We start from the raw sequence: 23,996 nt of genomic DNA, 5'->3' as shown, positions 1-23,996 counted from the left end.
TCCAAAACCAAAAAATGGAAGGTACTTAATATTTATTCCAATCTTCAAATCAAATACCGTACTGGTAAATTAAAATTATAGATCACTTGCACTTACACATAACACGAACTTAAACTAAAGTGTAACTAAACAAACTTCTGTAAGATGGAGTCTAGAGCTTTTCTAACTGTGGGGTCTTCCAACAGTGCAGGTTTCTGATTGGCCGGCGGCGCGGGGGCAGGGCTTGGTTTGGGGGCTACTTTCTTCTCATTGAGAATGCTGAGGATGCGTTGTTGTAAGTCCACCTCGGTTTTGCCCGCGGCTGGGGCTAGCGGCTCGCCTAACTCCAGTTTCACTTGTTGTTCTCGACGTTCCTGAAAATAAAGAACGGTTTTTATGTAGACCACTTCATTATATTGGCTGGTGCTTGTTGTCGTGATGCCTCTTTGGAATTTCATGCCTTAGCAAGGACGGCTTTTGCGAGTTAAGGGTCGCATAAAAAGGGAACCTATTGTATGATGAAAGAGGGTGACTCCAGTGATCATTCTCAACAAATTCACTTCACTATACAAATTTTGTTGGTCACATGTCTTTTTAGTATGACGCCAAGTCGTTCCCTTTATTAATGTTAGTTGTATAAGCTGCTGGTGTTCCAGTTGAAATAAATAAATAAATGTAACCAACACTATGTTGTGTTGGTAAAGCACATTATAGTAAAATACAGCAAATAAATAAACAATATGAAATTAGTAACCATCACAATCAATACTCATTACAAAGGAGTATTATTTACACCGAGATAGCACGAGTTCACCATTTTCATATTGTTTACTCGCAAACCTTAATTAGGTATATCTACTGCAGCACACATTACAATCCCCCTAACAAACCCACCTGCAAATAGGTACTCAATGACCTTATCATACTGCATCACACACGCTGCACCTCTTGGAAGTTGCGCGAGAGCAGCTGCAGCGCGTCTTATTAACCATACAAATTTTGTTGGTCACATGACTTTTTCATACAATCAAGCGGATCTAGTGGAGTTTTCTGGCTGAGTGTAGCACAGAACCGTGGAACTTCTCGTAACATGGAGGAGGCCTATACGCAACGGCCTGCAGTGGGTTGACATAGGCTGACGATGATGACTTTTTTGCATTACGACAAGCCATTCCCTAGGTATTATCAATGTTTCTCACCTGCAAATACTCAATGACTTTATCATACTGCATGACAGTCAGCGTCCTTCCATCAGCCAGCTGTCCCAACAGCGCGTACACCGCCTCGCGCCCCGTCGGCCGCCGCGCCGCACCTCTCTGACTACCACACCGATATAGCACGAGTCTATCCACTAATTTCATATTGTTTACTCGCAAACCTTAATCCTAACTAATCCTAACTAATATTATAAATGCGAAAGTAACTGTCTGTCTGTCTGTCTGTTACTCTTTCACGCCAAAACTACGAGGGCTACACCGAAAAGATCGGGAATAGAATACTTAGGAATAAATTAGAGTGAAACCTTTTTGGTGTATCAAATGTAGTGTTTTTTCAAACATAATTCCATTTTAGAATTTAAAAAAAAGTTATAAATAAAAGAGTATTGACCATTTGAATTTGACAAGTCGGTGTAAAAAATGGAGCTTACGCGGGAACATTTCCGTGCAATAATTTTTCACAACTTTCGTCGAGGTTTATCTCAAGAACAATGTCTCGCCGAGCTTGTTTCTATTTATAAACTTGAAGCACCAAGTAAAACGACTATATATCGTTGGTATTCTGAGTTTCGCCGTGGACGTTCCTCTCTTACCACAGTCCCTTCTACTGGTCGGCCAAAAACAGCGGTAACACAAGATGGGTATTTCTTATTCTTATAAAAAATACTGTCTTCCGTAAGAATCGGCTAGTTGGAAGCACTCATAGTTGTTAGGTATGAATTAAAACAGTAAATCATATTTTTTACCATACAGGCAAGTTAATTATGCATTAAAATACATAAGCCTTGTATTTATAGATATCAATATCCCCCCCAAAATGTCACAGCCGTGCGATGTCCGCTCACCGAATTACTCAACAAAATATTTTTCTGGAATTAATTGGTGCTTTTTCAGACAAAAAATCATTATATAATCATTTTATATGCAATTAACTTATCACAATACATATATTTCATGTTGTTTAGCTAAGTTAGTTTAAACCAAAACCTTTCGTAAAGTTTGTCTGATGTTTTTTTGTCACAGCCGTGGCTCGAAATATTTACACTTGAAAAAAGGGTAGAAGTTTGCGACACGTATCTGCTATAACTATATATTTTTCTGCTATATCAACACTGTATGACCTACCCTTTCTTGGCCGGCATGAATGGTGGAGTGTAAATGAATAAATTTTTTAATGTTTTATTTTATAAATTAACACTCTTAACCTGTCCAGACCGTGTTCAAGTTATATAAGGTAAGCTCAACTGTATTTTCTGTTTGTTTTTCGTAATTTATAACTTAAACAATGTACTTACAGATAAAAGTAAAACAAATTGCAAAAATAATAGAGAGTTTTACCTAAAAATAAAACTTACCTATTATTTTTTCCATCCATCTTGAGTCAAGCGAGTGTCTTTCCGCTTACAGTCGGCCTAGCATTTCCTCTCTCGTACAGTGGCGCCATCTTACCGGTGTTGTTGCCGGAACTGTCATGACGCACTTGGCCTGCTTGATTCTGATTTTTCGTCATTATGGCACTCGGGATGCACCAGGTAGGTCTTACCTGGATTCCGGATATTGATGAAAAAATAATAGGTAAGTTTTATTTTTAGGTAAAACTCTCTATTATTTGTTTTGTATCAATATCCGGAATCCATCTAGTCAAGATTGCGGGAGCGATCGGAAGGTTTTTAAAAACTAATTATTTAATTAAAACGAGACACGTCTTAGCAGAAGCGCATGCTAAATCGATCTGATATATTCAATGACCAAAATGACTTACGAGCTAAACAAGATAACAATTTGCTTACTCTAACTTACTGCTAACAGACCACCTGGAAAGTGCAAGGCATGCAAGCCTAGGCGCGTACTTGGATTACTCTAAGGGGTTGAGGGTTCATAACTCCTCCATCCCCAAGATCGAAATTACTGGAAGATTCTTGATTCCGGGAATTTCGAAGCTTCGACATTATCAATACTCTATAACTATACATAGAAAAACCAATGGCACATATGATTAACAAGAAATACAGAATAAGGGTTGCTAAGCTAACACTTTTCACTTGCACTGTGGGCATTGAGATATTTTCACTGTTTTCACTAATTTCACTTTGTAGAGTGTTATACATCTGTCGTAGGTTGTCTAAATTGACACCCTTCACGTTCATGGTGCGCGATGTAGTCACGTTGTCTTGTGGAAGCTCTGGTAGATCTATTATTGGTAGCGCCTTGTACTGTAGACTAGTAAAATAGTGTTGTCTATGGTGTAGGTAGAAATTCTCCAGCTGGTAATCACATAATATGTTAGATATAGTTAGTATATAGGTGCCTTGTATCTGTTGGTGTGTTATATCATTCTGACATTGAGTGGAAAACATGGATTTTTCTCGTGCATATAAAATCCAGCTGGTAGAGTCAATCCGTTGAACTTTGATTGTCTCTATATCTATAGCGTATGGGGTGCAGGCATTATAATTTATACTAAATTTCATCAGCTGTTCTACACAGGTAGGTGGTGAGTACAAGACAGTGCTATCCTCGGTACACAGGAACTGGTCGTCGGAGGCGAGCTGCTCGCAGGGGTGTTGGACCGGCAGGTATTCCGAACCTTTCACCAATAGGTAGGGGTGTTTGGGAATAATTACTTGGGTTATATTGCGACTGCTATTATATATAGGTAGTGAATATATTTGATAGTAGCTATAGGTATTATTATCTATTAAGGGTACCTCCATTATGAACGTTATCTGACTCTCTTTTACATAGCTTTTAACAATTATTGTCTTTTCCAGATTAACCAAATTTTCAAGAGTTGCTGGGTACATTAAATTTGCATTTTTAGAAATAGATTGTAACAAAGATAATAATTCTGTAGAGTTCACAATACTTTGGTGTAATACTGACAATTTGCTGAAGGCCAACGCAGTTTCAATTTCTTGTATAGTAGTATGAATGGTTCGAAAATTATTTAAGAACATATTAAACATACTTAAAATGTATACTGAGTATATATAACTGGTTTCCTTATTTGCTATAGTTTTTACAAGTTTTTCCATCTTTTTGAAACGTGCGTCTAATGTTAAAGTATTTTCATGTAAGGTTTCAGTACTATTTATGAAACTGTCCATCATTTTGGAGATAACCATAATTTTCTTATCTGTAATAATCTGATTGCCCTTTAACTGAGATATTAGTGACTCGTAACGAATAGCGTCTTGATTATCCAGGTTTCCTGTAATAACTTTAATCAGTGATCCTAAGGGGTTGATAATGCCTCGTTTGAATCTACGCGTGGGCGTTAGCTCTCCGGATTTACTTATAGCCTTTTCTTTAAGGAAATCTACCTGTTTGCGTAAATCGAAAAACTCATATGCATTTGGTTTGTTTATATCTACTAATTTAGAAAACTCATTATACTTATCTATGTTAAAAACTAAATCTTTGTATAAGTCGCTTAAATCTAACACTTTAATAATAATCCACTTATCTTCCTGCTTATAAGCATGGCCTCGTTTAACGGGTAGTACGCCTGGGTTTTTCTCAATTTTGAGCAGATGATGGGCCTGGCTCAACGTGATCAGGGTCAGGGTGACCAGACACCACCTGTGGGCGACGTTTCACATTTTTAATGGGGACTTTGGTATCTCTATGTCCTATCCTTACGGGAATAATATTTCTTTGTACCTGACCTACAACTTCCGCTTTATTATATCTGGGCTTATCTTTACTCTTCCTAATATTGATATCTTTAACATAGATATCTTCACCTGTCGCGAATTCATGTCCGGTCTCACCTCCTTTCTTTTCCTTTACTTTTTCTTTTCCTAACAGAGTCATTTGAGCTATGTGTTTATACAGAAATTTGGTACGCTTCGCATGGTCTTTTAATAGTTGTTGCATGTAGTTTTTCTCAAAGTTTCCCTCAAAGATTTTACTGGAGTCTGTATGTCCGAAAACTACTTCAAACGGTGTCAGTTCTGTGGTGGAGTGTATGGTGTTGTTGTATGCAAGTATGGCGTACGTCATGACAGATGCTGCGTCGGTACATTTTTGATCATATTTAGCTAGGCGATAAATTTCGATAATAGTTGAGTGGAATCTTTCTACTATGCTAGTGGAGTTTGGATTATTGGGGGTTGTTATGTGTAAATCTATTTTATACATCGTCATTAGTTCCTTCATGAGCTCGTTATTAAACTCTTTTCCGGGGTCACAGGTAATTTTCTTAGGTATTCCGTAGTATGAGAAATATTTAATCAGGGCCCGAATAACTTCAGGAGTTGATCGGTTTGTGACTTCTATTGCCTGTGCGAGTTTACTAAAGGCGTCTACGAGGGTAAGATAATATATCCCATCAATTGTAAACAAATCTATGAACACCTCTTGAAAAGGAGCATCCTGTGTTTGTGTAAGTTGTAGAACGGGCTTTATGGGCTTCCTGTCATACTTCATTCTCTGGCATGCATCACATCCATTCAATATTGCAGCAACAGTATCTCTCATATTTAACCAGTAATAATGTCTGCGTATCCTAACTAACGTCTCTTTTATTCCGCGATGACAGGTCTTACCTTCGTGCATTTTCAACACAATGGCTTTTTGTTCTTTCTCATCCTCTATGTATACAACCCTTTCGGTACACTCTAAAAACTCAACGGAACCCTTTTTAAATAAATATATTATTACTTTCGTAAATAACTTCCGGTGTCTTAAGTCCTCAAAATATATAAAATATTTTGTTTTTAGGTTAATATATTCCTTTAAAAAGCGCTTCACTAAATCCTCATTATCTGGTGGCAAAAATACCTCTATTACTTTTTGGTTGTCTCTATTTGTATGTGTGACTTGTATGTCGTTCTTAAACCAAACGAATACAAGTATTTGATTGGGCTTCGTATCTATAGCCTCTTGTAATATAGGAATACCAAATGATTCTAAGTCTTCAGCAGAGTGAATAGTTTGTGAATGACTCGACAATGAGCGGACCGGATAGTTATCAGGTTCTTCAGAGCCTGTCATCGTTGCAGAGGAATCGGAAATAGTGATAGTCGAAGAATCATGTCGTTGGGGTTTATTAGAACAGTCTTCTATGTTTTTAGTCAAGTCGTTTATGTGGTCTTGAAGCCGTTTCTCTTTGTCGTCAATGTTTACTTGCATAGACATTGCGTCGTCATCGGACGTCAAAGCATTCACTTTGATTCGAGATAAGGCGTCGGCGTTGGTGTTCTGTTTGCCATTTTTGTAAATTACTTCGAAGTCATATTCTAATAGACGTAACCGCCATCGGGTAAGTTTACTATTTGGCTCTTTAATGGAATATAGCCACGACAATGGGCGATGGTCAGTGTAAATCAGAAATTTGTGGCCGTATAAGTATGGCCTGAAGTGTTTTACAGCCCATATTATAGCTAGGAGCTCTCTCTCGATAGTACTATAGCGAGACTCGGTGTCGCTGAGTGCTCTACTTGCGTAGGCGATTGGTTGGTCGCTGCCAACAGTGCCTTGCGATAAGACCGCGCCTAATGCCACAGAGGATGCGTCAGTAGTAAGAATATACGGTCTAGATGGATCGGGATATTGTAGTAGGGGTGCGTTAGTCAAAAGTTCCTTGCATTTCTGAAATGAGTCAATGTATTTTTGGTCAATTATAATTCGGTTTTTCTTTTTAAGGCAAGATGTTAAAGGGTAAGTTATTTTAGCGAAGTCCTTAATGAATCTTCGATAATATCCAATCAAACCCAAGAAACTTTTAATCTCTGTCGTTGTTTTAGGTAAGGGAAAGTTCAATACAGCTTTAACCTTATCGTCATTGGGCTTAAGGCCGTCTTTTGTAATGTTGTGCCCAAGGTACAAAACCTCTTTTCTAAGAAACTCAGACTTATCAAGCTGTACTTTCAAGTTGGTGGATCTAAGTCGTTCAAAGACTGCCCTTAATTTTTGTATGTGTTCTGCTAGGCTTGCAGAATAGATAATAATATCATCTAGGTATACCAGGCAGTGTATTCCTTGTAAACCTCGAAGGACATTATCGATAGCACGTTGAAATGTTGCTGGGGCTGTCTTTAAGCCGAACGGCATTCTCAAAAATTCATAATGGCCGTTCTGGGTGCTAAATGCCGTCTTTTGTCTATCGCTTTCATTGATTTCGATTTGATGGTAGCCACTGGCTAAATCTAAAGTAGAAAAGTAAGATGATTTACCCAATTTGTCAAATAAGTCGGTTATGTTAGGGAGAGGATATTTGTCGTCTATAGTGATGTCATTTAAGCGCCTGTAATCTATAACCATCCTATATTTAGCTTCACCGGATGCATCCATCTTTTTAGGGACGAGGTGCACTGGTGCACTCCAAGGGGAAAATGATTCCTGAATGACGTTATTTTTCAAAAGATTTTCCACCTGTTTTTTTATTTCTTCTGCTTGTATAGGGGCCTGTCTGTAGGGTTTTACGTATATAGGGTCCTCGTTCTTTGTTCTTATAAAGTGTTTTACTTGATTCGTAAATGAGAGAGGAAGTAAGTCGCTATAAAATATGTCCTTATATTCCATACATAAGTTATGTATCTGCTGACGTTCTTCCGCATTCATATGATCAAGTCGTAATTTGGCTAAGTTTTGTGTCAATATCTCATCTATTTCAATATTTCTTTCATCCATCATACTATTAACCTGACATTCCGTACTACTTTCATACTGTTCTGTTTTAAACGGGTGTGTTATAGTTAATGTCATCTGTTCATCACGAGTATTTTGAATAACCGTGGTAGCATATCCATTTGTACACCTAACTAGCGCGCTAGGCATCCTTACTCCTTCACAAAATTCCGTATAATTTAAAATAGCTTCGCCTGAATATAAATCAGTCGGCAATTTCACTCGTTGTTCAGAGCGGGGGGCCAGTTCTATGACGTGGTCCTCGCGATTATGTATAATAGGTATAGATGTCGTGTTCGTTCGTAACACGTGATGTTTATAATCAACAATGGCTTGTAACTGCTCTAACAAGTCAGAGCCGATAAGTCCATCGTACCGCGCATCTACATTGTAGATATAGAATTTGTGCTGACCCGAATTATTTAAGCTGGGAAATAGCGGAATATTTATGACTTCGTTATGTTTACTTGATGAGTGTGTACTAATCACTTCGAATGGTTCGTGAACTATTTGGTCATGAAAATACTGATATGCTAAACGTGGGCTTATAAAAGATTTCATACTTCTTGAATCTATCATGAATTTACCGTTGATTTCGGGAAGATAAATATGCGGTAATTTTAAGTTCGGGTCACAATTTAATTCTAATTTTTCCGGGGGATGTTTGAGGCTGTTATGTGAAAATTTTCTATTTGTTCAGGGGTTGCATTTTCCTGTGTCAGTTCCTCGGATGATTCCTGTAATTGACAGTCAGAAAAGTTACCTTCGATATCTGGATGATGTACTTGTTCTGCAGGTACATCGTCTAGGTAGACGTACTGCTCCGGGTTGTAATAATTTGGTTGGTATTGGTCCTCTTCGTAGAGGCACAGTTCATTTAATTTAAAACCCTGGTTAGGTCTCTGAGGTGCGGTTCTCATCGACACATCGTTTGAATAAACATGCTGTGGTGCGGCCGCGGGCTTGTTCCAAGTAGGGACTGTGGGTTTGTACCCAATTTGTTGAGGATTATTATTTCCGAATTTTTGTGCAGTTGTCATACCAAACTGTGGTCTATAGCCGAACTGCGGGGGTTTGTATCCGAACTGCGGGGGTTTGTATCCGAATTGCGGAGGCTTGTAGCCAAATTGTGGCTGTGGTGGCCTATACCCAATTTGTGGATTGCTGTTCCCTAACTGCGGCCTGTAGCCATAGGGTTGATTATTAAATGATTGGACTGCCATACTATTATTAAATCGAGGGGTGTAACCGGTGGGTAATATCGGTCTAAGGCCGGTTGGCTGGAGTTGGCCATAACTGATAAGCTTTGCGTCGAGTTTTTGTGTGGGCGTTGTTACTAGTGTGTTCTGAGACTTTACCATAGAGCTAGGAAGAGTCATTTTATTACGCATAACATACTGATCGTGGAAATTGACCTCCTCCAATACAATTTCCAATGCTTTTTCCAAAGTAGCGGGGGCTTTAAGGCGAACAATGCGCACCATATTTTCGGGGAGATTATACAAAAATACGTTGAGTGACGTATTGGTGTAAATAGCAATTTTACTATTTTTTATGTTCGCGTCTTCGATTCTATTTACCTTTGAAATTAAAATAGAACGCACTGACTGGATCCTGTTGCAAAAATCAAGATAGCTTTCGTTAGGATTAATTTTGAGAGTTTCTAATTCTATGGCAATACACTCTTCGTTTCGCGGGTCTCCAAAATGTTGCACGAGTAATTCCTTAAAATTATCCCAGTGCATAATATCCTGCCTCTCACTTACAAGGGCAGCAGCATCACCTGCTAGTCTACTGGTTATAGCATGCATGATATATGTGTCTTGGGCCTCATTACCTCTAAATCTTTCTATAATATATTCGCTTTTAGCCAAAAACAAATTTAATATGCGTTTATCCCCATTAAAGATGGGTATGATCTTTAGTACTTCGCCCGGAATGAGCGTTATACTCTCCATGCCTACCTGATCAGGCATTTTGAATATTTAATTACACAATTCACTTAGTCTAAGTTTAAATTTTAATCTTATTTATAACACAAGTATTTATAGGTATATATATATTACAAATTTTAGTAAGTACTAATATTTCTAACTATAGATAACGTTATAATGAGAGAGTTCTTATCTCAAGATAACCCAAGAAATTTTACTTGTAGAGGGAATTTGGACAGGAGGTGAAAAGTTGTACTCACCAGCCGGTCGGTATAATCCTTCCGCCTTGACACATTTGTTTGGTTCGCAGTAGGACACTGTTAACACTATCCGCGGCGCGTTTCCCGGAACGCGCGGAAAACCGGTAAGAGTTCTATAACCGAATTTTCACGGGATAATTCAGTTATCCTACCGAATCGGCTGCGCCAGTCAAGATTGCGGGAGCGATCGGAAGGTTTTTAAAAACTAATTATTTAATTAAAACGAGACACGTCTTAGCAGAAGCGCATGCTAAATCGATCTGATATATTCAATGACCAAAATGACTTACGAGCTAAACAAGATAACAATTTGCTTACTCTAACTTACTGCTAACAGACCACCTGGAAAGTGCAAGGCATGCAAGCCTAGGCGCGTACTTGGATTACTCTAAGGGGTTGAGGGTTCATAACTATCTTGAGTGATGTGTTTGTTATCTCCTGGTGTTTGTTGACGCTATAATGTGTCAATTAAAACAATATTGGTTTTATTTGTTAATTTTAATGTTAATAATTTGTATAATCCGACAATTAATGTGATTCTTAAACAATTTGCTAAATAGTAACATGCATATTGATTCAATCAACTCATTAACTTTAGAATTTATCGTACAGGCTGGAAGTAGTTTGAAAGGGAAATAGAATCATTACCATTCCTTTCGGCTGTCTCAACAATAATTTCTTTTTGGTAATATTTACGGAAAGTATGTTCTTGTTTCCAATTGCCTGTCTCTAATATTTTATCAATTGGGAATTTTTCAAGCCAATTTAATGAAGCTACAGCTGATCGTACACTTCCTGGCGGAGCCTCTATGCCGGCGTCGCGCAACAAGGACTTCACCCATCCTCCAAGGACAGTTCTGGATGCAGGCTTAGGCTCACCTCTAGCGGTTATAAATAAATCTTTTAAATTACTATCTTGACGCCTAGGTTGAGATAAAATAATAATTTTTCTAATCCAATAAATAATATTTAAATTTTTTAATGGATGTTCTCTAAGCCTCCACCCAGATTGCCTGTAGTTAACATTATCTGTTTTCGACCCAAATTTTGGCCATAAAACTATAGCATTGCCTTCATCTACTAAATTGCCTGTATCAATAGTTAGAAGCGTTAAGTCGTGAACTCTACGTCCAGAAGCTAGAAGCAACAAGGTAGATGTAAGCCTTGAAACTTGATATAAACTATTTTCATTAATTATATTACAATTTATATAGTTAATGAGGGTTTTCGGGTTCCATATTGGTGGTTTAACAGGTTTGTTTTTGGCAACAGATATAGCTTTCAACATATGTTTTACAAAGAAGTTTGAAGACAAATCAGTATTTGAATTAATATTTGTAAACGTAGAAATGACCGATTTGTGCACTAGTATAGTTTTATATGCTAAACCTTCATCACAATGCAGGTGGGCGAGATAGCGTGCTACTTGATCAGCACTAGGATTCTTATAGTTGATTGTATGATCCCCGCACCATCTCCTCCATCTCGTCCATGCTGGCTTGTAAGTATTAATGGTAGACGGACGCCAACTGCTCATGAGAAGTTGCTGCTCTTGTTCCGTCCAGTCGGAAACTAACTCTTTCCACCCAAAATCAGCCATGCCTCCAGACACAGGTCCTGCACTTCCGGTGGGTGTATTCCCGTTCTCGTGTCGATGAGGCTCTGCGGTAAGTCTAGAATCTGATAGGGTACCTGTAGCGCTCGATGCTGAAGATCTGCTTTCCAGAATACTTTTTTCCATTTCGGAGCTATTAGGATGTATCTGCCCTTCGCATGATTGAGTTGAGTTAGAACTCGGGGGATTAAGTTCGGGGGCGGGAAAACCCAGGCAAGTCTGTAGTCCCACTGATGGCAGAACGCATTGTGTCTCTGTGCGTGGTGATCCTGCGGGTCCATTGTCACGTACCTTGCAACGACATGTGCGGTTTTCGAGGCAAACAGATCGATATCCGGTATTCCGAACCTCTGGAAGATTCTTGTCGTGGCTGGTGGTAACAGGTGCCACTCTGGGCACGTTTTCCCCCGGGACAGTGCATCTACTACTGAATTGAATCTGCCTGGAAAGTATTGAGCTGTTAGGGAAATGTTCAGCCGATCGAGAAGCGCCAGTAGTTGCTGTGTCTGCTGGAGCAGTTTCTTTGACTTTGTTCCTCCTTCGTTTTTTATGTACGACACCACTGTCCGATTGTCCGTTTGCAATAGAATCTGAGCATCCCTGAGTTGGTTTTCTTCCTGACTTATTGCAGCGTAGACCGCGTACATCTCTTTCCTGTTCGCGTGCCATGAGCCCTGTTGTGGTGTCCAAGTACCTGCTATTTTGGCGTCTCCAATCTGCGCTCCCCAGCCGATATCCGAAGCAGCTGTTGTCAGTAGGTGATCTATGCTCTTGGGGTGTATCGGCGTTGATTGGCCTATAGCCGCCATCCACCATAGCATTTCTGTGAGAACTGGTTGTGGAATGCTCACCTTGCGATATGGGTGTTGTTTCGGCAATTGTCTGCTGTAGTATTGTATTGTACGGCAGTGCAGCCGGCCACGAGGTGTGACAAAGTTGGCGAAGTTGAGTCTCCCCATTAGTGATTGATACTGTTTTAGGGACCAACTGCCTTTCGACATCTGCATCTGTAGTACTTTGCGTAGCGTTAAGCACTTTGGTTCCGACAGGGACTTTGCGTTGCGTTTTGTATCCCAAGTAATGCCCAGAAATTCGAGGCACTGTGTCGGAACCAGCACAGACTTGTCGAAATTGATGCTCCAGCCTAGGTATTGCATCAAACTCACCGTGAACGATATGTTGTCTCGTAGCTCCTGTTCTGATTGATTTGCTACCATAAAATCGTCCAGGAAGACCACACATCGGATGCCCCGGGCCCTTAAATACTCCGCTATCCAGTTGGTGAGACAGGCGAACGTTCTGGGCGCTGAGGCAAGGCCGAAGGGTAGGCAAGTCATCTGCAGTAGTTTTTGGTTGTAGATGAGCCTTAAAAACCTGCGATGTCGTTGGCAGATCGACAGATGAAAATAGGCCTGGCTCAAATCTAGCTTGGTCATCCAATCGCCGTCTTGTAGGAAGCTTGGCAGTCTGAAGTGGCTGATTAAATGAAATGGCTTGGTTTGTACGAACCTGTTCAGTTGTTTTAGGTTGAATATTGGCCGAAAAGTGCCGTCCGGCTTCGGGACCAAGAAGAAGGTCGACAGGTAACTCGGCGACGGCTCTGCCTCCTCCAGCACTTGGGCATCCAACATACCTTGTATTTGTAGGCTCATTTGCTTGGATGGTTTGGTCTGATAGTTTTTTATTACCGCAGAGTTTGGATATATTAGAGGTGGCTTTATTATAAAAGGAATTGGGGCACCACTTAGTAACCTGCAGATTCTGTCCGGTGCACCTAACCTTATCCATGCAGATTGAAATTGCTGCAGACAGCCGCCTCGAAAGTGTTGAGAGTCATTGTGAACGCTTGCCTCTCGGGGGAGTACGAGATCGAGGCTTCTTCCCCTTTTGATTATTCTTGTTTCCATTTTTTCTGCGATAGGACTGACCGGATCGATTATTAGACGTTTTTGTTTTCTTTGCGGGGGTATTTCGAAAAAATGATTCGTCGTTTTGTCTACTAGTAGAAGGTTTGGATCTTTGGTACAGGTTATCCTTGAAGTTATTTTGATTCACTGATGGACGTGAATGCGTCATTAATCTATCCACCCCCCCAATTTTTTGCAAATAACTTTGTATTAAATCGCAATCAAATAGATGTTGAGGTGTCGGTGGGATTTTTTGAAGTACATCACGATGATAATCATCCGGGATTTGTCGTAGAATAGCTTCCCGTCGTGTATTTATTAAATCTGCGCGTCGGCCACAAACTACTTGGGATAAATCATCAGAAACTTTACTGTACGCAGAATCTTTAGCAAACAATTCTTTTATCTTCGCAAACAAAGTTGTAGATGTTAAATTTGTTTCAGCGGCATTTGACCAATCCACTAACATTTGTAACGACCTTTGTAACTCATCTTTTTGCGTTAAAATTGCGTTTGTTAGACTGGCAAATGTTCTTTCCAAGAGATGAGAACGAGGGTCGTCACGTATTGCCGCAGCTTCTAATCGTTTAAGCTCATCATTTACGCTAAGCTCGACAAAACCCGGTGAGGCTACATATTTCTTTTGTGTCTCGGAAAATCTTATTGCGTACCAATCATCATTTTTAAATCTTTGCAACTGTGATAGTCTGCTTAGGTGAGGGTCAGAAGCTTTAGGATAAATAGGGTCCTTCACTGTTGTCGAAAATTCCGATATTTCAATTTTATCGCTACTTTCCGTTGGGCCACGCAATTCTAAATCGTTTGAGTTTTGTACCGTTTTTTCGTTTGAAATTTGTACCGTTTTTTCGGCTACGTTTCCGGTATTTGTGACATTTGTACATGCTCCGGAAACCGGATTAGCCGCATAATTTTGAGAAATCAAATTTGTCAGGAAGGCCACTTGTTGTGATAAAAATTCAACATGTACATTATTACTCACTGCGTCCCGCTTCCTTACTTTTCTTGATTTTCTTCGGCTGGAGTCACTCTCGGATGTAGAAGCGCTAGTGTCCTCACTAGAGCTTGGTGAAGCACTCCTTTTCCGGGACGATTTAACACTTTCAACTGCACTTTTTTCACTTTCAACTGCACTATTTTCGTTCTCCATTGCTTACAGAGAGAGGATTATTTAAATTAAATTTTATTTTTTAAAATAATTATTTGGAGCGACGTGATTATTTAAGCTAGACCGATGTTCACGGCGCGAAACACGACGCTATAATGACGAAAAATCAGAATCAAGCAGGCCAAGTGCGTCATGACAGTTCCGGCAACAACACCGGTAAGATGGCGCCACTGTACGAGAGAGGAAATGCTAGGCCGACTGTAAGCGGAAAGACACTCGCTTGACTCAAGATGGATTCCGGATATTGATACAAAACAAATAATGACGAATTTTAAAATAATGTCAGGCACGGTGCGAAAATGTCACAACCATGGCAGTCACAGCCATAGCTTTCTGAGGCAATGGTCGTGACATGTTTTAACATGTCACATCCATGTCGAACATGGATGTGACGTAACTACCTAATAAAAAAAATATATAGTTATTCTGAAGGCACAAACTTTAATTTTATTTCTGTGAAAACTTTGATTTGGAATATTGAAAATGAGATTTACGCCATTAGTCATAAAGTCGAATTTTAAACAAGGAATTTTAATTGTCACAACCATACTTTCACACCTCATTTTCTACCCCTTGCAAAGCCTGTTAAGCTTGATTGAAGATATTAAAATTCATTATTTTCAATACACTTTCCAATAACATTAATAAAAAAAAATAAAAAAAAAGTTTTAAAAAAATATTTTTTTTTCGTTTTTTTTAAGAAATACCCAGATAACATCGATGCTGTACGCCAGTAATAGTCCAGTCAATAAATGACTCAAAATTAGGTGTAGAGTGTGTGAGCAGGTAACTAAGCGATTCCTTCAGAAACTTGTTCAGGGGGCTTAAGTTGTTAAAATACCAAAAGTCCTGACTCCTAGGTGATGAGCGGGGGGGAGGAGGGGGGGATAAAGGTACGAATTTTCGGTTTTTAGCTTATATCTCGAAAACGGTGCATCGGAGAGAAATATTTTCAACTAATGAAATAAATTTCTTAAAATTATCTAAAACTTTTATATCATATGTTTTTTTTCTAATTCCTAACCGTTTTCGAGCTATTACCCTCGGAAAATTGAAATTTACAAGAAAAATGTATTCATGTCAAAACATTCATAAACATTGCATCATATTGTCTAAACCCCGCTCATCACCTAGGAGTCAGGACTTTTGGTATGGTAACAACCTAAGCCCCCTGAACAAGTTTCTGAAGGAATCGCTGAGTTACCTGCTCACGCACTCTACACCTCATTCCTTGACTGGACTATTAATAAAAGAAGATAGACATGTGACATACGAGCAGATTCGGGCTTCTCTCAGCATTGGTATGACAGCCATTCAAACCATTTTACATGAAGAACTGGGTGTCAAGAAGTTAGTTTCGCGCTGGGTGCCCCACCGTTTGACCGAGGAACAAAAGTCGGCTCGTGTTAATTGGTGTCGATCTGCTCTGCAACGGTTCAATGGAGGCAGTTCAAATGCTGTCTACAATATCGTCTCTGGTGATGAATCGTGGATTTATTCATATGAGCCCGAAAGAAAACATCAATCGGCAGTTTGGGTCTTCGAAGGTGAGGTCAAGCCAACAAAAGTTATTCGCTCACGCAGCGTGTCGAAAAAAATGGTCGCTTCGTTTGTATCGAAAACTGGCCATGTGGCTACGATTCCATTACAAGAACAAAGGACGGTTACTGCTGATTGGTACACAACAGTTTGTTTGCCGGAAGTCGTAAGAGAACTTCGTAAAACTAACCCGAATCGTCGTATAATCCTTCACCACGATAATGCAAGCTCTCATACCGCTCGCAAAACAAGAACGTTTTTAAATATGGAAAACGTGGAGTTGATGGACCATCCTCCGTATAGCCCTGATCTGAGCCCCAATGATTATTTTACATTCCCAAGAATTAAAGATATGCTACGTGGTCAACGGTTTAGCGGCCCAGAAGAGGCGGTCGAAGCTTACAAATCAGCTGTTTTGACAGTATCCACTTCAGACTGGAAGTACTGTTCCTTCGGTTTAATCGAATGAAAAAGTGCATTGAATGTCACGGAGACTACTTTGAAAAACAATAAAAGTAAATAATATTATGATATCTTTGTACTTTTTTCTATTCCCGATCATTTCGGTATCGCCCTCGTACTGAACGGATTTGAATGAAATTTGGTATACACACGGTCTAGACCCTGGGAAAGAACATAGGCTACTTTTTATCCCGGAATTCCCACGGGAAAACTTTTTAAGGCGAAGCGAAGCGCGCGGGTACAGCTAGTTAGGTATATCTACAAACCCACCTGCAAATACTCAATGACTTTATCATACTGCATGACAGTCAGGGTCCTTCCATCAGCCAGCTGTCCCAACAGCGCGTACACCGCCTCGCGCCCCGTCGGCCCGCCGCGCTGCACCTCTTGGAAGTTGCGCGAGAGGAGTTGCAGCGCGTCTTCTATTGGCATGTTGCGGTGTTCTGGGGAAGGAGGGGTTAGGAGGTTTAGTGATAAGTTGTAAATTTGTTTGACTTGTCGGCCTTTTAAAGAAAAAATATTATCGCGAAAAATAAAATTTTATAGCGACGACGACTAATGGGCTCGCACTGAAGGATTTTTAAAACAGAACACCCATAGTAATGCGATGTCACGCTATCAAACACTGATATAACTAATCCCCCTGTATCTTCCTTTTTAAACTCCCCTCTATTCAAAGACGCTGGAGATTTTCGGAGTGCGTAGACGTGGTTTCTAATACTATACCTTATAAATTATACACGAGCGCTGCAACAATCATCTATACAAGGTATGTTTATTAGTGGCTATCATAGTAAAAAATTAAATACCTACTCAATCAGAATGTATGGAACGGCTCTTTTATTTCTCCCGATTTCAGAGTTTTGTCCCATAATGAACGTTATACAGTATGACGAATACACTATAAAACAAACACCCTGTATAGATGCTGTGGCCAATTATACTATACCTTGCGGCAACCCGTGCAGGATGGTTAGTGTGAGCGAGCGCTGCGTCTGGTTCTGCGGCATCACCAGGATCGCGTACAGGCAGCCGCGCGACGCTATGTTGCCCAGCACCTGGGTAAATAATCATAATTTGTTTGTAAATGTTTTTGCGAAATTTTAATACATTAATCTCTATTCGGAAAGGGCCTACAAGGCTGCCTGTCTACCAGGCAAAGCTAACGGAGCGGTGTCCGAAGGAATCGACCAATGAAATTGCATAAAAACTCAGATTTTTACTTTTCCGCTAGCCTTCTCTGCTCTGGTGGTCAGGCAGCCAACGGGCGCCAGAAAATACACAAACTTAATTATAAATGGCGCCTCACATTTTGATGGTTTGATTTGATCTGCATTCTAGAAGATAAAGCAGTGTACAGGGGTCTCTAGTACAGCTGTACGGCCAACCGCGTACCTGACCGCGACATCAATCGTTCCGTACACGCGTTCACATATAAATACTGTAGCTGTATATACACTATACAGTTAGAGTAGCAGTTACCTTCCCGATGGGCACGTCCTCCATGGGGAACAGCAGGTCCACCACGATGCCGAGCCGCTTCAGACGGTCCTCTATGTACTCCGCGTACTCACTGCCACAGGGGAAATTAATCGTTAATCGTTTATTATAAAGTTAAATAAAGTTATCAGAGGAGAGGAGAGGCAGGTCGAGGCGGAGGTGGCGGCACATTGGATCGGGATGAGTGGAAAATTAAAGGGGAGGTCTTTGCCCAGCAATGAGAAAACACATAGGCTATTTTAAAAACAAAAGTTATCAGTCTTGTGGACTAAATGTTATCGTTTATCAATCATCAATCAATCATTAGCCTATAGGAGTCCACTGCTGGACGTAGGCCTCTCCCAAAGCACGCCACTGGATGCGATCTTTAGCTTTCCGCATCCAATCATAACCAGCCACCTATCGCAAGTCGTCACCCAATCTATCCGGAGGGCTTCTATTAGTCATGCGTCCCTCTTTACGTTTGACTGGTCGCGGTCTCCACTCCAGAACACACAGCAGTGAATGATGGTGGTTTAGTAAATGAGAACACTTATAGGTAGCTGTGGTGCAAGAGGCACCACAGCTACCTCTAATCCTATTTTTTTATAATTATCTTCCATCCAAAGCTTGACTGGTAGAGATTGCTATAAGCAATAAGGCCGCCTTTTTGTACTGTTATTATTTTTAAGTTTTATTTTGTACTAGCTGTGCCCGCGAGCTTCGCTTCGCCTTAAAAAGATTTTCCCGTGGGAATTCCGGGATAAAAAGTAGCCTACGTTCTTTCTTAGGGTCTAGACCATATGTATACCAAATTTCATTCAAATCCGTTCAGTAGTTTTGGCGTGAAAGAGTAACAGACAGACAGACAGACACAGTTACTTTCGCATTTATAATATTAGTTAGGATTGTTTCTGTTTTTGGAGCAAATGAAGAGGATTGTAGGTAATTGTGATCGTAACTCACGTAAGTGCCTTGGACACGACGATGATCTCGCAGTCGTTGCGCTCGGGCACGGGCAGCGCGCGCGGGTACTCTGGCGCCGGGTAGCGCTCGTACCCTCGCTCTGGAGCCCAGTCGCCGCCTGGAAGTGAGGTGTTAGCTTTATAAAAGGAGTAACTCACTATTCCAAGCATGGCAGCTTACAAATGTAGCGCGCGACGGTCGGCTGATGTCGAAAAAAAACGTTATGGCACCCACCCACAGCCTACATATGTTGTGGCACCCACAGCCTATTGTGGCACCCATAGCCTATTGTGGCACCCACAGCTTACATACGTTGTGGCATACACATCAAATCAATAGTCTACTAGCCTGATGGAAAATTGCCTTTCTAAACTTAGTGAGTTTGTTCAGGCTGTAAGGTATTATGCACCATTCAATTTGAGCGGGGCCCAAAGGCAAAGCTAATGTTGTTCAGAAATAGCTGAGTCACCTTCAAAACCCTCTAGCATTGTCTTTGCTCTACATTGAATCATTTATTATTTATGTATATCACTTTAAGTATGTATAAGAATAAAACCCCTTACCTCCTCTATGCGGCGGCGGCTCCCGCCCGCCATAAGGCACGCCGCGGCCCCTCGGCCCTCCCCGCATGCCGCGCCCCCTGCCCCGCCCCCGCCCGCGCCCGCGCTCGTGCCGTGGCTCGTACTCGTTGTAGCCCTCATACTCCGGCTCCTCTTCTCTATAGCCTCCTGGTAGGTGGAAGGGGAGTTTTAATTGTGGTTAACTATTAAGAAGCAGTGGTTCAGAGCGGCACAGGACCAGAAGAATTGGCGTAAAAAAGAGGAGGCCTATACCCAACAGTGGGTGTTAGAAGGCTGTTGATGATGATGATTAATATTATCTGAAGGGGCTGTCTTCTTTAGGCAGAGTTGGGATGTTGTCATCAAAATCAAGCAGCTTCATGTTAGGGCTAATTTTCAAACAAGACTTTCAAGTATAACTGAAATGAAATGAATATAGCTATAAGAGCCTGGGGACAATGTTGTGGCACTCTTTGGGAGAGACCTATGTAGTTGGTAGCTTATAAGAAGTTAACTTTTCAATGGTTATTTAGATTAATTTAGTACATGGCTATGACTACTGGAAGTCATGATCATGATATTTTTTTCCCTATGAGGCTCAAAAGTACAGTTCAATTTAAACAAAAAAAATAAGTCTTTACAGCATAAACTTACAATATACACCAAATGCACAATAATTAAATAGCATATCTGGGGGTCTTAGAAAAAAATTATATGTATAATGTCTTCAAGAGGAAAATAAATGATTATTTCACTAACCCTGATCTCCAATGTAATTGCCAAAGCTGTCATACTGATCATCACCATCCTCTACAACAATGGGAATGTTGTCGGTGAGGGCGACGGCTGGGGGCAGTTCTGATTGAACTGTTGTCACTTCATTATCCCGTCTGAAACAGCAATTTACAATACATCAGTCATTGGAAGACATTTGAGACTTGATGGGTTGTTTTGTTGCACCTACAAAATTGTAATAACCACTGATAAAGACAAATTGGCGGCAGAAAATATAAGGTAGCAGCAGAGAAGCTATGGGGCCTTAGGCATAAAGTAAGAAAACAAAACTACTAACTGCTGCAGTATATTACCTACTGTGTAATCATTACCTTGTTTTACTAGGAAATCATTTTTCACTTACTTTGATTTGTCACTATTAGTTTGAGCTCTCTTCACGGTCAAACTTTTCCCTTGATACATAGACCCATTGGCACTATTCACAGCTTTCTGGACGCATTCTTCGTCTTCAAACTGAACGAATCCGAAACCTCGATTGATCACAATACCATTGATTTGGCCATATGAAATGAAATGTTCATACAATCCATCAACTGTGGCACTGTCTGTGAGACCTCCGACATAGATGCGGAGATGTGAAGTGGATCTGTCCTTCATGGCAGCCCTATCAAGGGTTAATTTATCTGAAACAATCATAGCAGTGAGCGTGCAGTGATCAGAGAACGAACAAGCCGGCTCTTAAGCTAGCAGCTGTTACCCCGTAGTTCCATAAAATGAGATACATGAATAATTAAGAATATATCTGTATAACTTACCAGCCATGGTGTTTGAATTGTATTCAATACGAGTTAAATAATACAACAAACAAGATTTAAAGCATCGGAAACACAAGAAAAACCCAGAGCAAAGCCGGACCGAAGCGCATCAAGTTTGTCAATGCCAAAATTGTCAAACTGTCAGTTATACAGATCACAGTGCCTCAGAATATGAGTGTTGTTGGCTGTGTCTGTATTTGGTCTCAATATTTGGTCTGTATCCTGCACGCGTAGCACAGTATGGCGGTGACAAGATATAAATGACAGCTAGTTGCAACAAATTGTGTGATACCAGTTGTCCTCACAAACGCTAACATGGCCAACACGAAATAATCACTACAAGATGTGAGTTACAATTTTGACAGCGAGATTGGAAGATTTGTCTTATTTCCTAACATGGGTGTACCAATTTATCCACACATGTCTCAGTTTGACATTTGTTTAGGTAGCATTATATCACTCAAGTTCGAAGGTGGTGATAACATGTGACACAAATAATTATTTGTTTTGTTTTTGTTAATTTCATCCTTGCTCTACAAGAAGAGATGCAGGAAAGGAAAATTACTATAATACTTATAGGGAGGATGATCCGGGACTCTAATAACCCGTTGAAAATGCTTTAAAAACAACATTTGTCAAAACACACATCCTCTTTTTTATTTGACTAAAATTATACATTAAGTATATTACTTATATGTAGCGGTGTTAGCTCAGACGGGTAAGCGCCCGCCCCTCACGGAAGAAATGTGGATTCAAATCCTGTCGCTCACATGTGCTAAGAAGTTAGATAGATAGGCATTAGTTTGTTTGGAAGCAACTCAGTGCATATGTTTGCCCTTAGGAACAAACCACTGATTTTCAGTTGTCTCCCATATACTTTAAGTTTGCCTATTCACGCCAAAGTATGTAGGTAATGAAGTGGCTAATTGAATAGTTTGAATGCTAAATGTGGAGTTCACAAAATGTAAATCATATACATTGAATAGGTCCGGCACACCGGGCAGTCAGCTGATGCTATGATGACTGGTTGTTCTTTCACCACAGCGGCAAACCCTAGTCAGGCTTTATTATTTATCAACAATACACTAACTAAAATAAAGTGGCTAATTGAATAGTTTGAATGTTAAATGTGGAGTTCAAGAAATGTAAATCATAATATAATTTAATTTAATAAGTCCGGCACACCGGGCAGTCTGCGACTGATGCTAATCCTTTCTCCACAGCGACAAAACCTAGCTAGGCTTTATTATTTATCAACAACACACTAACTATAAAAAAATAAGTGGATATGCTAGCATGTACAACTAAATTAAATGGTTATAAAAATATAATATTTTCTTTAGGTAAGTAAAACATTTATTAAACTTTTAATTAATAAATTATAAAAAGTATACTATTTCACACACCATAAAAGCATATTAGGTATTCTTAGTTATCAACTATCACAATAATTTGTCTGAACTTGGCTTATATCAGTCATCAAATAGGTCTCATAGTATGTATGCCAAGTTTTTCAACTTTTTCAGTTCGGTGCCGCTCCGGTTCATTGTATCACCACAAGGTTGCTGATGTCATCTGACCATCTTCAGGTGGTTACTGCCAACAAGAGCTCTCCAACCGTGTCTAGGCCATCATGTTCAGCCCCCGTATTTTGTAACTTTTTGAGAGTTAGCAACCGGTGATAATTGGTATCAACTTAGAGACTTATTAACCGAAAACACCAAAAATCTTAGTGAAAGAAATATGCAAGAAGCCTAACAATATATCCTTACATTCAACATAAACGTTTGTGAAATCAGATAAGTCATTAAAAAGTTATTAATTAATAATGCTCTAAGTTGTCAGCCATTTTATACCAACCAACCCCACTCGGAGTTACATAATACGGGGGCTGACCGGTTTTGACCATCTTCCGTCTTGCCTACGAGCCAATTTCAATGTTCTGTAACAAACAAAAATGTTTCATTAGATTTTAGTTATACTTATGAACTAAGATTATGACTCCTATTGTCATCTTCATCATCATAGCCCATCACGTCCTCACTGCTGGGGTACGGGTTTCCTTCCAATGAATGGCCTAGTTGACCAAGTACTGCCAAGTGAAAAAAGTTTTTTGAGTTGTTTTGTGTGCATGTGCCCAATTATAATAACATGTGACTGGTACTGGCACTTACCTACTGTTTTTTCCTTCCATTGATTATATAAATATTATTCAGTCAGGCCGTGGGACAAGCATCGTAGATGATATTCTGTTGCGCCCGTCAGGATCCTGCCCGAGCTTTTGTCTCAAGGCCTTCTAACTCCTGGGGCCGGGTAAACGGTGGGTGGGTCATCAGTCAGGTGGCATGCTGTTTTGTTCTTCGTCTCATGGAGCCGTTGCATAGAAATCGTCTGCCGAAGAACTCCCAAGGAATCTGATCGTGCTTGGTCGGGAGTAAGCTCGGTCGTATATTATTTCATGTGACGATGTCCAAGAAACTCAAGAAAGTAGTTAATGAGCCAATATGAGTCCATGGGGTAGCGCAATGCAAAAATGCAATGGTAATATTACCAAAATATTTCACTCGAACGCACCAAACAGCGAAAATTTTCTTCAAATTTGACGTTTGGTGACATTTAAATTGTCAAAAAACCATAGACAATACAAACAAGAGCCACAAATGAGGGATTTTCTAAAAAAAGAACGAATGAAATACATATTTCCACAGA

General features: G+C 40.1%; 2 protein-coding genes across 3 annotated transcripts; both read right to left on the bottom strand.

Moving 5' to 3' along the window:
• Positions 1–15: 15 nt before the first annotated feature.
• On the bottom strand, positions 16–21,416 carry LOC105393801 (nuclear receptor coactivator 5). Its single transcript, XM_048631478.1, has 9 exons — positions 21,288–21,416; positions 20,876–21,155; positions 20,497–20,627; positions 19,741–19,905; positions 19,178–19,295; positions 18,215–18,305; positions 17,682–17,790; positions 17,003–17,175; positions 16–353 (listed from the first exon to the last, which is right to left on the bottom strand). Exons 1-9 carry the CDS (start codon positions 21,292–21,294, stop codon positions 126–128), a joined length of 1,302 nt encoding a protein of 433 aa, XP_048487435.1. The 5' UTR covers positions 21,295–21,416; the 3' UTR covers positions 16–125.
• LOC119692503 lies at positions 2,901–10,441 on the bottom strand. Of its 2 annotated transcripts, none has more exons than XM_048631477.1 (2): positions 8,593–10,441; positions 2,901–4,778 (listed from the first exon to the last, which is right to left on the bottom strand). In XM_048631477.1, the coding sequence occupies exons 1-2, from the start codon at positions 9,803–9,805 to the stop codon at positions 4,759–4,761; spliced, it is 1,233 nt and encodes a 410-aa protein (XP_048487434.1). In that variant the 5' UTR covers positions 9,806–10,441; the 3' UTR covers positions 2,901–4,758. The 2 variants fall into 2 exon arrangements, with proteins under 2 accessions (XP_048487434.1, XP_048487433.1); XM_048631476.1 differs by having other exon boundaries at positions 10,024–10,441.
• Positions 21,417–23,996: the final 2,580 nt, after the last annotated feature.

This window comes from Plutella xylostella, chromosome 29 (genome assembly GCF_932276165.1).
Source record: "Plutella xylostella chromosome 29, ilPluXylo3.1, whole genome shotgun sequence".
NCBI lineage: Eukaryota > Metazoa > Arthropoda > Insecta > Lepidoptera > Plutellidae > Plutella > Plutella xylostella.
The sequence above is the reverse complement of the archived record's forward strand: the minus strand, read 5'-3'. Positions and strand labels throughout refer to the sequence as shown.

What these genes read in the sequence shown, in the direction of transcription:
- LOC119692503 (XM_048631476.1), bottom strand. Translation starts at nt 10,058, where the DNA reads ATGTGTCAAGGCGGAAGGATTATACCGACCGGCTG. An exon ending in AGGATTATACCGACCGGCTG is followed by an intron (nt 4,779 to 10,023) that starts GTGAGTACAACT and finishes CGTCGCCCACAG; the next exon opens with GTGGTGTCTGGTCACCCTGA.
- LOC105393801 (XM_048631478.1), bottom strand. An exon ending in AGGACGTGCCCATCGGGAAG is followed by an intron (nt 17,791 to 18,214) that starts GTAACTGCTACT and finishes TTATTTACCCAG; the next exon opens with GTGCTGGGCAACATAGCGTC. An exon ending in AAGTCATTGAGTATTTGCAG is followed by an intron (nt 354 to 17,002) that starts GTGGGTTTGTAG and finishes CTTTATTTTCAG; the next exon opens with GAACGTCGAGAACAACAAGT.